Source organism: Pyrenophora tritici-repentis, chromosome 5 (genome assembly GCF_003171515.1).
Source record: "Pyrenophora tritici-repentis strain M4 chromosome 5, whole genome shotgun sequence".
NCBI classification, from domain to species: Eukaryota; Fungi; Ascomycota; class Dothideomycetes; order Pleosporales; family Pleosporaceae; genus Pyrenophora; species Pyrenophora tritici-repentis.
Genome location: NC_089394.1, coordinates 2,847,199 through 2,861,051, shown reverse-complemented (window position 1 = coordinate 2,861,051; position 13,853 = coordinate 2,847,199). Strand labels below are relative to the sequence as shown.

General features: G+C 48.2%; 6 protein-coding genes across 6 annotated transcripts; 2 read left to right on the top strand and 4 right to left on the bottom strand.

Moving 5' to 3' along the window:
- Positions 1-1,172: 1,172 nt before the first annotated feature.
- Positions 1,173-2,162, bottom strand: PtrM4_110780 (DltE, Short-chain dehydrogenase; the record flags this gene model as incomplete). Its single annotated transcript, XM_066107903.1, has 3 exons — positions 1,173-1,951; positions 2,006-2,058; positions 2,122-2,162. The coding sequence occupies 3 exons, from the start codon at positions 2,160-2,162 to the stop codon at positions 1,173-1,175; spliced, it is 873 nt and encodes a 290-aa protein (XP_065962352.1).
- A 1,030-nt stretch (positions 2,163-3,192) lies between these two features.
- On the bottom strand, positions 3,193-5,871 carry PtrM4_110770 (Dimer-Tnp-hAT multi-domain protein; the record flags this gene model as incomplete). The annotated part of the gene is made up of 1 exon (XM_066107902.1): positions 3,193-5,871. One exon carries the CDS (start codon positions 5,869-5,871, stop codon positions 3,193-3,195), a length of 2,679 nt encoding a protein of 892 aa, XP_065962351.1.
- Positions 5,872-7,600: 1,729 nt separating this feature from the next.
- Positions 7,601-8,522, bottom strand: PtrM4_110760 (Dimer-Tnp-hAT domain containing protein; the record flags this gene model as incomplete). The annotated part of the gene is made up of 3 exons (XM_001935692.2): positions 7,601-7,974; positions 8,027-8,366; positions 8,412-8,522. The coding sequence occupies 3 exons, from the start codon at positions 8,520-8,522 to the stop codon at positions 7,601-7,603; spliced, it is 825 nt and encodes a 274-aa protein (XP_001935727.1).
- Positions 8,523-9,032: 510 nt separating this feature from the next.
- On the top strand, positions 9,033-9,605 carry PtrM4_110750 (HHT1, Histones H3 and H4; the record flags this gene model as incomplete). The annotated part of the gene is made up of 3 exons (XM_001935693.2): positions 9,033-9,222; positions 9,271-9,453; positions 9,502-9,605. The coding sequence occupies 3 exons, from the start codon at positions 9,033-9,035 to the stop codon at positions 9,603-9,605; spliced, it is 477 nt and encodes a 158-aa protein (XP_001935728.1).
- A 1,812-nt stretch (positions 9,606-11,417) lies between these two features.
- Positions 11,418-12,348, top strand: PtrM4_110740 (UbiG, 2-polyprenyl-3-methyl-5-hydroxy-6-metoxy-1,4-benzoquinol methylase; the record flags this gene model as incomplete). Its single annotated transcript, XM_001935694.1, has 2 exons — positions 11,418-11,490; positions 11,546-12,348. The coding sequence occupies 2 exons, from the start codon at positions 11,418-11,420 to the stop codon at positions 12,346-12,348; spliced, it is 876 nt and encodes a 291-aa protein (XP_001935729.1).
- Positions 12,349-12,444: 96 nt separating this feature from the next.
- On the bottom strand, positions 12,445-13,608 carry PtrM4_110730 (KfrA-N multi-domain protein; the record flags this gene model as incomplete). Its single annotated transcript, XM_066107901.1, has 3 exons — positions 12,445-12,540; positions 12,591-13,375; positions 13,425-13,608. The coding sequence occupies 3 exons, from the start codon at positions 13,606-13,608 to the stop codon at positions 12,445-12,447; spliced, it is 1,065 nt and encodes a 354-aa protein (XP_065962350.1).
- Positions 13,609-13,853: the final 245 nt, after the last annotated feature.

Here is a 13,853-nt window from a genome sequence, read left to right as displayed (position 1 = left end):
TCCAATTGGCGTCAGCTTACAGTAGAAGAACAGACCGCACTGCGGCTACTGAATATGGTATCCACTTACTTCCGTAGCTCTAGGTATCAGCAAGATCGACAGGATTGCGTGTACAGTATATTCACACATGGCCTATCATGCTAGCAATGCCCCCCCCCCCTGATATCGTCTTGTTCTGGCTTTGGTGCTAATGGGTGTTTTCATCTCTACTTCCTAGCTCCAAGGAATTACTGTCTTATCCGCTGCCAAGTTACATCTACCTTTGAGTTGAGGAAAGTAGTAACGTCAAGTGAAGTTTGAAGCACCTGGTTTTGGTAAATTCCGCCTGAGTACTCCTACGCCCTCGTCAAAAGCATGGGTGACACAATACCCCTTCCCTTTGTTTTCCTATACCTCAGTGTCTTCCAATAGTTGACGGATTTGATCTACTTTACAAAACGCCATGAGGTTCCCTAGTCGCCTGTTGGACAAGCGACTCCTCTTGCACCATACCACATCTTTCTGCATATGTACGAGATCAGGATGTGTGGTGTTTCGTTCAAAGTACTCTACCGCCCATATACCCAGAGCTTTTGCGTCAAGAACCTGATTGATCACCGTCACGTTGTTCGGGAAGAGAATGCTAGGACCACGAAGTGGTGCAATACCGCGGTGGAGACGGCCCGGTGTCTGTGTTTCGAGTACAAAACCAGGCCATGCCAGCTTACGTCGTCCGTCAAATTTGGTTTAGATAATTTTATCAGGTTCAGATCCTAGTTCGGCCAATTGATATGGAGCGCGATTCAACGTCCTTGGGTATAGGGAGTCAAAGATCTTGATGGAGAGAGGGGCTGGACATTTCTAGAAATTGGGGTAGATAAGTGGTTCACTCCACCCTCCTCAGAAGCACAAGTCACTCTCAATGATTGCAAGGTTGCATTATGGTTAGACTTCCAGATAGCACGCAGCGGCGATGATGCCAGACAGGCGTCTAGATTATAAGCTTGGTTGGGTCCAGGCTATACTACACTCATCGGCACCGACGATGATTAGATCAAACTTCGACAGGATGTACATCTCAGATGGAGCAGATTCCATGACGCAGTATGTATTAATGACAGCTGGGTCTCGACGTATAATGCAACGCGACTCAAATTGATCATCGCATAACCGGTTGGATCAAAGCTACTTCCTTATCTGTCCTTCTTATCTGGTCCCACAGTTCCTCTCAGCTTGTTCAGGTTGAACTGTGACGTGAAGTAATAATCAAGCACTGAAGTCGGCAAAAATGTCCACGCAAACCATACCAACCAACTCATCTTTCCCTCCCATATCCACCTCTTCTTGCTGAGCAGTCCATCACCAGCAATCACCTGCTTAACACAACTGCTTGCATACTGTCTCGTGTTCATGCCCAACTCCTGGCTATGCTTCAATCTCCTTTCATACTCGGCTGCGAGCGGTGCCATCAACGAGCCGAGTGGAAGCTTTCGGTCATTGCGCGCAATGTTGGATATGACTCCGCCAGTCACAACAGTGATGACACGGACGCCGAGGGGTGCAAGCTCGACGCGCAATGTATCGGAGTAGGCATGTAATGCGGCTTTGGACGCGTTGTACGGAGCTCCCCAGATGTAAGGCATGATTCCAGCAATAGATCCAGTTTGGGCAATTGTACCCTTTGCTTCGACCAATAGTGGTATGAAGGTGCTGCACATCTTCATCACAGAGAAGAGGTTCGTCTGGAAAAGATCCATTAATTCGTCCTCGTCGTAATCGAGCGCTGGTATGACATAGTTGCGCCCAGCATTGTTGTATAGTATGTCAAGTTTGCCTCCAGTGATTTCGGTAACGCGTTTGAACAGTTCCTGTATCGATTCGTTGCTGGTGACCTCGAGAGGAAGGTAGGTAATGTTCTTGTGAGGTGAGGTGTACTTGGCGGGATCGCGGACTGTACCCAAGACCTGGAAGCCTGGAAAAAATTAGTGAGTCTAGTAGGGGCAGTTTTTTATCAGCAATAGTTTACCTCTTTCAGCAAATTCCAGTGATAGGTAATGCCCAATGCCGCCAGGCGTACATCTACTTTTGCATCAACTCGGCTTTCCAGGTATTGGAACCGTCTTCAATGGTAATGCTGCTCACCCTGTAATTAGCGCATATTGCGTTCTCTTTCCTTCAACCATGTTAAGTACTTTCGTTAGGTGTGTGTGTGCAAGAATCGAGTCGATGTACGGAGGTGCCTTTCAAAAGTTTTGTCTAACGCTAATCTCGGCGCTTCGGCACGGCTCTTCTTAGCGCAACTCCTGTGATGGGCTAGACCCATGTATGCCTACTTGTAGGCTGAGAGAGAGCAGCGCAGTCATGCCTCCTACATAAATATCGACTACGCAAGCTGAATCGCGTTGATTCAACTTGTGCATGCCTTTTGCGCAAGCGTGGCGCATGTAGTCGTGCCGCTAGTCTTATAGACTCACGCCCGTTACAACTCCTACCTTTAAGCTAAGCTGTTAATTAGTCTACGTACTAGATATCTTCTTACTATACCTGCCTATACTAATTCATATACCCGCACCTTAGTCATGGCGTTAAAGTTACCTACTATTAGCAAGACTACGTTATAAGTCTCTAGGCTAACTACTAGACTCCGCAACAATCAATTCAATCCGGTCACTCTCCTAGACCCACTTACCTATCTAGGTAGGGCTTAAACTCCTATAGGTAACTACTAGGCTTAAAGCGGTAATCAATCAATCCAATCTGAACCTTCTGTGAAGGTCGTCCGAAGATGATCTTGGGTTGGTTCTCGGGGATAGAGTGATGCGATGGACACGAGGGTGTATAGCACGATTGGTAGATCGATGTAATATACGGGGAGTTGAGAATCAAGTACTAATCCTTAGATTTCGAAGTTGAACACAATGAACCGTAAGGGCTCATTGCCTATTGTTATACACTAACGAATGTCCTATGTCCTATACGTCCTACGTTGTCCTACACTGTCCCATGCGTGGGACCTCGTGGTACATCGTGGGATTCCTTGGGACCAGAGAAGTCAACAAACAAAACAACCAACATTTGAGGCGTAGATGTTGATTGACTGGCTCATTTCTTAGGGCTACAGTTTGTTTGTTTGAGTTGATGAGACTGAAGAGCCAATTTTTGGTTGGTTGATTGATTGAATATTGATAGACTTAAGGTTCTGAAGGGACGTTTCTATGACAATTCTGCAGGCGGCTCTTCCCACGTTCCTATCGCAAACTCTTCCGTGAGCTCCTCATCAGTATGCTTTGCTGCTGTTGTCGTGCTTGGTGTTGTAAAACCTGCACGAGTCCACCGTTGCAAGCACACCAAAGCAGCCAGTAACTGCGCGCCAATTTTCCGCCTTTGTGGCTCAATTATATCGCCAGTTCCCGCAAAAACGCGCTCACAATCAGAGCTGGAGGCGGGTATAGTCAACACGTCGATCGCCAATCGTGAAAGATGTGGATACTTCGGCTTCAACGATAACCAGTACTGTACAGCTGTTGGACCCTCCTTGTGTTGATCAGACGTCCACATAGGCTCTTTTAACCAGCTATCGTACTCATCCTCCACCTCCAATGTATGCTCGCCGTCCTCATCTAGTATAGCGTCGATAGCGTCGTCAAAGCTGCTCATGGTAGGTTTTGGCGCAGGGGTTGGTGTTGTGGCAGCAGCGGCAGGCTTGTAGGCAGCCCAAACCCGCAGAAACTTCGCGTGCGCGGTGCTCAATTGTGTAGGTTTGTCGCGCCAGAAGCGCTTAGAGTATGTTTTATATCGTGGATGTAGTGCCGTAGCTGCGTAGTAAATGGGACTTTGGAGGATCTTAGTAAAGTAATTGCTCGCTTTTCGCCTCGCGGCTCGCAGGTTGATCGGGATGTGATCTTCGGGCGCCTCAGATGGCTCGTGGTTGACCGATTCGTATGGCCGAAGGCGTGCATCCAGCTCAGTTATCACACTCTCAAATACTGGGATGACCTCGTAGAGTGCGCCAAAACGGCCACACTTGCCGCGGCCTTGGAGGCGATCTGTAGCAAACTTGAGCGGCTGCAGTATCGCCATGTACTCAGTAATCACCGCCCAGTCAGCCGCCGTAAGGCCGTCTGACCTCATCCACCGCGGCACATCAGGCAGCTTGTTTCCTCTAATAGCTGCCTGTTCGTCAGCCTGTTCAGTCTCGCGAATGTGGTACGTGGCGTATGCGTTGATAGCTTGTTGGAGCTGAACTCCGCGCTTAAAGCAGTCGTAATAGCTGTTCCAACGTGTAACACACGGCTTAATTGGCTCGCGAGTGCCGCCGCTGGCGCCTGTGGGCATGCTGTTAACTGCCTCGCGTTGGCAATCTTCAAAAATACTCCACTGCTTCGGCGTGTTGATGTAGTTGATAATATCAAGATACACGCCAAGCGGTCCTTCTTTCCGCCACTCCTTCATGTAAAAATCCTCCATCTTTGTGTTCTCCAGGGCGTTGTTATACGCGTCAGCATCCCTCCCGAACATAATCGTTTGGCCAACAAGGTTAAGTATGTGGCAAGCGCAGCGGAGGCGGCGATCGGAGGCAGAAAAGTGGTACATCGCGGCGAGTTTGTTAACAGCGGTGTCGTTATTGTAAGCGTTATCGAGCACAAAGTAGCCGAGTTTGCTGCGATTAATGCTGAAGGATTGCAGGATTTTGGTTACAGCGTCAGCTATCGCCTCACCAGTGTGGGCACCCACCAGCTGCGGCAGCGCGATGGGTAGGTCAACTATCGCGCCCTTACTGTTGGCGTAGTGAGCAACTACAGAAAAGAAGCCACGTTTGCCGCCTTTTGTCGTCCACCCATCGAAGCTTATATGTACCTTGCTCTCGGCTTCAGCCAACGCGCGCACCACCTGAGGCCGTAGCCAACTGTACAACCTCATCACGAACGCTGACACGCTGTTATGAGACCTCCATAACGCCGCCTCTGCCTCAGGATTAGCAAGCCTGATCATCTTGCGAAAAGCCGGCGTCTCAAACTCGCGGAGTGGTCTGTTGTTGTCGACCAGCCAGAGCGCAGCTGCCTGCCGAAATTCTTGTACGTCGAAGTTTCCTATAGTCTTGTACGCCTCTAGACTAAATTTGACACCGCTTAGAGCTGCCTGACGAAGTGATTGTTGTCCATGTTTGCGGAGAGGTTTGCTTAGGATTGGACCATCTTTGCTGAGCCGATGACCAGGTTTATCAAGCTGGAGGTGCCCGTTGGCGGCAGTGGTTGACTTCGTTACTCGGTGTACACCATTAGGTAGCTTATGAATATGACAGTACTTGCACACAAAGTACAACTCATCTGGGTGGTGAGTACCCTCCTTCCAGACACGCCAGCCGTGTTGAAAAATCCAGCTTGCCTTGCCTCGTGGAGTGCTCAGCGGCGCGACAAACCCCTTTAATCGCGACCAATCGACGCCCTCAAAGTCGCGAAAATCGACGCTCACAGCGCTATCCTCCTCCACCGAAGCCTCAGTGGCAGCGCTAGAGAAAGCTAAAGGCTGTACAATAGAGTCCTCTGGCTTATCAAACATTAACTGCGACTCCCAGGCTGGCTCATCAGTGAGCCGAGAGGCTTGTGAGGCAGCCAAAATAGGCAGTGGTGATGCCCGCCGAGGGCGCTCCTCGGGTTGTTGTACAGGCTTACATGGCGGTTCAATAGCCCGTGTGGGCGGCTCGATAACTTGTGTAGGCGGCTCTGTAGGCGGATCCGGCGTACTTTCTGGCAGCTCTATCGGCTGGGTTGGCTGGCTGCCGTCACCCAACAGCGCTTTGAGCGTAGGTTTGCGCGTACGTTGTGCTCGCTTGAAGGGAGTATCAGCTTCTTCGGCAGCCTCGGGCTTGCGTTTTGCTGGTATAGAGGGCATGGATAAGGCTAAAAGTAAGCCGGAGCCGCGAGAAAGTAAGGTGTTGTTAAATGTTATAAGCCTGATGTCAGTAGCACTAGGAATAGAACATGTGTGAATCGTGTTGTGTATTGTGCTACAGGAATTGAGATCTATGTCTCTGCCAGCTAGCGTTGTGGGCGCTAAGCCTCGTACGTACTAGCCTGGAGTGAGTGAGAGATGGGATGGAACCTAGGTCATATAACTTACACGCGAGTAGGCTTAGTAAGCAAGATCCAACACTAAGAATTCGTCGTTGAGCAGCTATCCCAGAGGCCTCACCTAGGTATCCCCCTCCCTCGCTTACTATCAAACAACACCAATCCTATCAACATTTTGTTCTCAAGATTGGTTGATTGATTGACAGAAATACAGTGGCTAACTGTTGGTTAGTTGGTTGGCTCCGAATCAAACAAATCAAACAACAATATTGATGAGATATTGATTACTGACAACCTTGCTTGGGACACACGTGACATGTCCCATGGTGGCGTTCCGCCAAGCTTTGTGGGATGCGGGGCAGGCTTACGTCATTGGTCCTTGTACACCTTTGTACGCCTTTGTCTGAGAAGGGATTCCGACAAGGTCTCTATCCTTCTGCCCTTCATATCTTGCACTGTGTCCTCTCCTTAGGTTCGTAACACCTTCTAGGACCCACTTAATTGATTGTTGCGGACTGTGCTAACTACTGTAGTATTTATCCTCATACGGTTAATTGTATCTGCAGCAAAGCTATCGCTGCTAGTTTTTAAACGTCCTCTGTAAGGGGCTACGCTCAAGGAGCAATCGCACAGGTATACTGTAGTTGTATTGACAGAGAGCTAAGCTCTAGGCTACGTAGCTATCTATATATACCTAAGGGATTGTGGGCGGAGAAACGATATTGCGGTCGTCTGGTCCGTAATCGGGTCGGGGAAGAGATAACCGAGGTTATCAACGAGGAACAAGAGGGAGAAGGGCTCTAGCCCATTACATCCTCCCTCTTAAGATCCTCCTATAGCATATTTAGGACGCTCCTCGCTCTAGTAGACCTGCTAAGCAGACAGAGGAGGTAAAGGAGCGGATATTCTAACAAGTACAACGCGATAAATATAGGCGAGAGAAGACCTACGCTAACGTTACTAGTAGGCTTAGTCTCTAAGGAGTCGAAATCTCTGCCTCTACCGTCTAGAGGGTGCTGAGAGAAGCAGGATACAGGAAGACTAAGCTAACGAGGAAGCCTAGGTTAACACAGGAGATAAGGAGTGCTCGTCTTAGGTAGGTAATTAAACATAAGGATTAGACGTTAGAGGACTAGAAGAATATTATCTAGACAGACGAGACGTCTGTAGCAGAGATGGCAACAAGCCAGCCAAGCTGCTATCAAGCCAAATGTGGCCCCTGCTTACTAGCCTTGTCGATCAGCCACGGGCCTACGAGAGAGACGTGCCACCTACGCTGGCAAATGGGTTGGGTATACCCAGTCTTGGGTTGGGGTTGGGTTGGGGTCGCACAGACCATGGGTTAGGGTTGGGTTGGGGTCGCACAGACCATGGGTTAGGGCTGGGCTGGGGTCGCACAGACCAAGTGGTAGGGTTGGGCTTGGGTTGGGTTGGGTTGGGTTGGGGTTGGGTTATATTTTTTGGGTACTTTAACGGAACAACACTTAATTAAGATAATGTGTACACGTTGATGATATAGTAGATACATAAAACGAGATATATTAACACAGCTAATTATCACGGTAGCGCTGAGGACGCTGGCGCTTTCGAGGTGGCAATTGACGCTCCTCCTGGACCTCTTCCTCCGACTCTTCTTCTGTAGTCTGGTTCTCCTCATCTATATCGAAGGTATGCTCTAACGAGGCTGGAAGCTCAAAAAGATCATTAACCTCGTCAATTGGCTCTCCATCCTCCCCTAATTGAGCAACTAGGTAGTCTAGACCCTGTTCTTCCTCTTGAGATATTGTATCCTTAAGAACCATTATCTGCTGTATTGTCCGGGCAGATAGTCGGTGCCTCCGACTACCAATAACATCCTTAGCAACATTGAAAACTCTTTCAACCCCAACCTGAGCAATTGGTATTGCTAGTATATCCTTCGCCACTTGGGATAGTCTATTAGCAGATGTCTATGATAAACAGCTGTGATAACTTACCAGACTTTTTCTGGGTAAACCGCTTCTCTGAAAGTATATCCCACTCTTTCTCTAGCAGCTTAGCCTGTCTAGCACTATTTGCTAATTTATACTTAGGCTGTTGCAAAAGCGATTTCTTCAGTTGGTACTTCGCGGAGCGGTCGGCTGTTCTAACGCTTTCAAGTACCTTCTCCTCTTTATCGAAAAGAGCTTTGCGTTCACGTTGAGCAATAGCACGGGCGCTACCACTCAGAGAGCCAGTATAGGGGACGCTCAAATTGATAGGTCGGCCTTTTCGTGAACCCCCACTACCTCTTTGATCTAAGATACCGTCAATCTCGTCAGCTTCACACGCAAATCCCTGCTTATATTAGCATAAGCTGTGATAAATGGCTGTGATTATTACATCGGTAAGCTGCTCCCACTCATCTTGTTCGAACCCAGGCGGAGGTTCAAGTTTGATGGCTGGAACTAGGCCTTCAGGTACGTCGCCGACTTGCTCTTTCGCGACAGGCATGGCGGGGACTGTGATAATGCGCTGTTGTAAATGGGGTGTTTTCAATGTAGTAAAGAGAGTTATTAGGTGTTGGGAGTTACTGGGCGTCAGGGGCTGGAGAAATGGGTAGACAGCATTATGCTCACCTAGAAATGGTCCGTGCGCTGCTGCCTGCGCTAGCGCGAAAACGCGGAAATTACCCAAAATGATCAACACATCGATGATTCCTTCATTTTTGGGCTGCACGCATGCGCGAGCTCGGCGTTTATCACAGCAGTTTAACACGTTTGTATGATATGCTCGCTACTGATTTTGCAACAGAAATGGTTGTATGCGATCGTGAAACAGCAAATTACGTCATGCAGTCCGTGCGCTGCTGCCTTTACTAGTGCGGAAATCGGGAAATTGCCGTCGCCCAAACTTTCCAGCTACCTAACTCTTTCAGCCTACTACTTTCTTAATTGTCGACCACATTTATCACAGTAATTAATCACATACGTCGCCTACGTTCATCATCTACTCTACTACGCAATGGCAAGGACAAAACCACGGCCTAAGGTCACCGGTAAAGCCGGCCGGGGTGGTCCTGATGGCAAGACAGTTACTGGCGGCAAGCCGGCTCAGAAGGCCCTTGCTAGTAAGGCTAGACGTCAAGTAGCAGGAAAGTCTACGCGAAAGGCACCTGTAGCTGTTAAGAAGAAGCGCAAGTTTAAGGCCGGCAGTAGGTTATCACAGTCGTTTATCACAGCTATTTTCTAATTTAGCTTAGCTGTCGCATTACGGGAAATCAAGAGATACCAGAGAGGTTTTGAACTACTCTTGCGAAAACTCCCCTTTTCCCGCGTAGTGCGCGAATTTGCACAGGTGCACAAGGCCGATATCCGCTTTCAACGATCTGCAATCGAAGCTCTTCAGGAAGCTACAGAAGCTTTCTTAGTTGGTTATTTTGAGGGTATAGTCTATCTACCCTATACTATTTTTCATTTAATAACTTTTATAGACTGCAACATCAATGCTATTCACGCAAAGAGGGTTACTATTCAAGAGAAGGATTCTCAATTGGCTAGGCGCTACTTTGCGCGCGAGTTACTAGCTTTTCTCTAGATTATAAGATATATCTAGATACACGTGCTTAAATGCTAGCTGGCGAAGCCTCTGTATATTATAAATGAAACTAGTTAATGCTACACTGTGTTAATCTACTGTGATACTATATAAACTTTTCTTTTATTGAAATCTATATTATACATCTTGCAATTTTTTTACTATAACCCAACCCTAACCCATGGTCCGTGCGACCCCAACCCAACCCCAACCCAACCCTAAGCTTGGCGCTGACAAATGGGTTGGGGTTGGGTTGGGGTCGCAAAATTTCTAACCCAACCCCAACCACACCCCGACCCATTTGCCAGCGTAGTGCCACCCCTCTATTTAGGTATAGCTATACCTATATATTCTAGGCCGCTAGTGAGCAGGGGCCACATTTGGCTTGATAGCAGCTTGGCTGGCTTGTTGCCATCTGTGGTCTGTAGTAATTAACCACAGACGTGGGGGCTATAGGATCTAGAGAAAGGTAGACGAGAGAGTAGTTAAGAGCTGTATTCGTTAAAGGTAGAAGAGGTACTCTAAGTTTATGTTCTAGGGCTGCTTCTCCTACGATAAGAAGGGCCCCTACTATGTCTATCTACCTAACATACATGGGCAAATCGTTTTCTAGAAAACAGGTTAAGCAGCCGTTAGCGTACCAAAGCCGTTCTAAGCCAATCAAAAAGAGCATGTGAGTAACAGGATTCTCTCCGATTGGTAAAGACAGAGTTTGGTACGCTAACGGCTGCTTAACCTGTTTTCTAGAAAACGATTTGCCCATGTATGCTACCTAAGATAAAGGCAGAGAGAGAAGATGCTGCCTAGAAGATTAAGTAGCTGAACGCTGAGCTTAAGCCTCTACAGCGAGAGGATTAGGAGCTGTCTATATCTATAAGAAGGATAGGATTACGCAATAAGCCTAGTAGGAAGCCTTAGTAGAGGTGGACAGAGAGAACGGGTAAGCTGGTGCGTACGTCTGGAGGTGGCGTGGACTGGTGGAGATATCAGACCTGCGTTTTACTCCTAAAGCTACTTCCTTTCGCTAAGGACTGTCTCTAAAGTAGGCCTTACATAGTAGTAATAGAGGATAAGGCACCTACGCACGCCTACTAGTATTAGAACGTAGTCTATAGCCTCTATAACGTTAAGAGACTACTATAGTGTAGCAACTCGCTAGACTGTAACTATATTGAGCCGTGCTAGTTCTATATAAAGAGAGAGACTACGAAGAAAGGAGCCCTATAGTTAAGAGCAAAGGCAGTTAGAGTCTGGCAGGACTGCTAGAGAGACCTCTCTTAGCTTAAGATCCAAGCTTAGATTAAGCGAATTCTTGTATATAGTCATCCTAAAGATAATTAAACTATAAGGTGGTAATAAGTATATTGAGGGGAGAGATAAGCCTCGAGTAAGGCGGCTATACTTTGGCTAAATTATTCTTAGCAGACAAAACTTTTGAAAGGCACCTCCGTAGTCCGGGAGGTTTGGGGTTCGTGCGTCGTGCCACATCCGAGGTCGGCCCTTTTTGGCAGCTAGCTTCAGACGACGTCACACACGCCTCTTATCTCCGTAATGCGATTAATGGACCTATCAATCGCCTCCGCTAGATGTAAGCTGGCCCTGACTAACTTTCTCTCCATGATGTTTTCCTGCTGATCCGCTGTTTTCCTTCTTTCATTTTGTCCTCACCTGCTCCTGTATGCATTTCTAGTTTCATGGCGGCCGTTTGAAATTTCCCATTGGCGGATCCTGTCTCCTACACACTGTACTCGATATTCATAGACGTAAAAGACACCCCTCAAGCCTATCCAAGACGAGCAATTTGTTCTCGTCATGGCTCCAAAATTTCTAGAGGAGAGTATGACGCTCCTCCGCCCGCTCCGACTCCTATGCATAGCAGCATACCGTAAGTCATCTCAAGTCGTGCCACCTCGCAGTCTTCAATATTGACGTCCAAACAGACTTCGTAATGACTATTTTTGAGGTCATCTTTATGGAATGGAGTCCCTTTACCCTCTTCAATATCACGAAGCTGCGCTTTAAATCCTTTGCTCGTCTCTGGAAACACAATGGCGAAGCAATGTCTACCGAGATGCCTGGCCCCACATTCCAACTGCTCTCGCAGTGTAAAGGCGTCATCCTGGATATTGGTCCAGGATCTGGAGAAATGCTTGCACGGTTCAACCCGGAGTTGATCACCGCTGTATATGGTGCTGAGCCTGCTGAGGATCTCCACCTGGGGTTACTGCTAAATGCAAAGAAGGGAGGACTGGGAAGCAAGTTCCATGCCCTGCTTTGTGGTGCACAACCCGAGAGTCTAATTCCAGCACTGCACAAGAGTGGGATCTTGGACGTCAGTGGGAAAGGCGGATTGGCTTCCGATGGGATTTTTGACGAAATCTGCTGTACCCGTGTGCTTTGCGGTGTTCCGCATCCCGCGCAAACTATTAAAAGTCTATACAGCCTTCTAAAACCTGGCGGCCGTATGGTGATTTGCGAGCACGTCGTCAACCCCTGGAGGTCTGAGGGCAGTGTAGCAGCTCGGTTTATGCAACTTGTATACACGGTTTTGGGCTGGCCATTCTTCATGGGTGGGTGCGAATTGCAAAGACACACACCGGACTACCTGCGGGATGCGGGAGAGTGGGATAAGTACGACTTGAAGTACTACGGGGCGAGAGATGCCATTCCCTTTATCGTTGGTGAGCTGATAAAGAAAGACGGTGGGATGGAGAAGAGTTATGCGGAGGCTGTAAAGGAGTAGATGAAATGACGGGATATGCAGTAGTCAGGGGATTTTCGGACGAAACAGCGGAAACTAAATTTATCAGTCCAATGCATAAAAATAGTCTTCGATCCACTACTTGGATTGTCTCGCTACCACATTAATAGACCAACTACCACTATCAGCGAAGCCATCGTCCAGTTTTGAACTTGCAGATTGCCCGTAGCAGCACTTTTGTGGTCATGGTCACCTTCATGCTCATCGCCATGACGAGCATGAACATGACCGGTGTCCTTCTTTTCGACGGGTATACGGCTCTGTGATAAGAGATTGATTCCGCGCAGTCCTCCATTAGCCAATAAAATGTCTGCCAAATCGATAATGGATGGCTCTGCGTTTTGCGCTTCCGCTTCCGCTTGAGCCTCTGCTTGAGCTTCTGCCTGAGCTGCTGCTTGAGCTTCCGCTTGAGCTTCCACTTGAGCCTCCACTTGAGCCTCCGCTTGAGCCTCTGCTTGAGCCTCTGCTTGAGCCTCTGCTTCTGCTACGGCTACAGACTCTATGGCGGCTGGAACGGCAGTCGTGTTTGCCACTTCAGTGCCATTTGCAATGAGAGTCGAGTTAAGTGCTCCAGCTTCGGCCGTGGCATTCAATGCCGCCGGGATCGCTTCACAATCTACCTCGCCCCCAAGATTCACAATCATAGCAACGCCTGCCATCGCATCAGGTAGTTCGTTTTCAGTCTGGAATGCCTGGGCATCGAAAGCCTCCCCTTCTGCAGGCAGCTGCAACTCTGTAATTTCTTCTCTGCCCGGCTGCTCAAACATCATGAAACTGTATTGACGACCGTCGCCTGTTTCGCCGAGAGTACCGGGGGCGATGTAAGGTAGGGCAGGCTCAGTTTCGCTTGCAATGTTGGTGATGTCGAAGTTGTTCTTGAAGTTGGACTGGGCAAAGAGGAGGATGCGGGCGTCATCGCATGTCGTGTCTACCAGGATAATGGTATACAAAGTTGTTGGAGAGATCCCGTTGCTATCGCCAAGAGCGAACGTAGGCTCTTCAGCTACTTCTATATAGATATGAGCATCGTTGAAAGTATACGGAAATGGCTGTTGTACCTTGCGCTGTGAAAACCGTTCCGTCTTTGAAGCCATTGATGGCTTCATCGGTGAAGCTGACTTGTACTTTGTCTGAGCTGAACCCCACCTGGAGATCCTCAGGCATGATGCTAGCTTTCTGGCCAGCTGCACATGCTGCTACGACTAGGAAAAAGGCTACTTGCTGGAAGAATTGAGAAGCCATGATGTGTTCGCTGAACAACGATCAGGGTGAGTTGAATAAGAAGTTAAAAGTTGAAGTAGGCAGTAGGATGTAGCGACAGTTTGATGTTGATAGTGATCTTGTCTTCAGCCTCCATGTACCTCATTGCCTCAGGTTATATACAATCTTTACCCTCTAGCTTCCTCCAATCTCCAATCCAAGATCTTCGCCGCTAATCACGCCCCAAACTATACATGACAGGTAAAACTCTCGAAAGGTTGGTACAT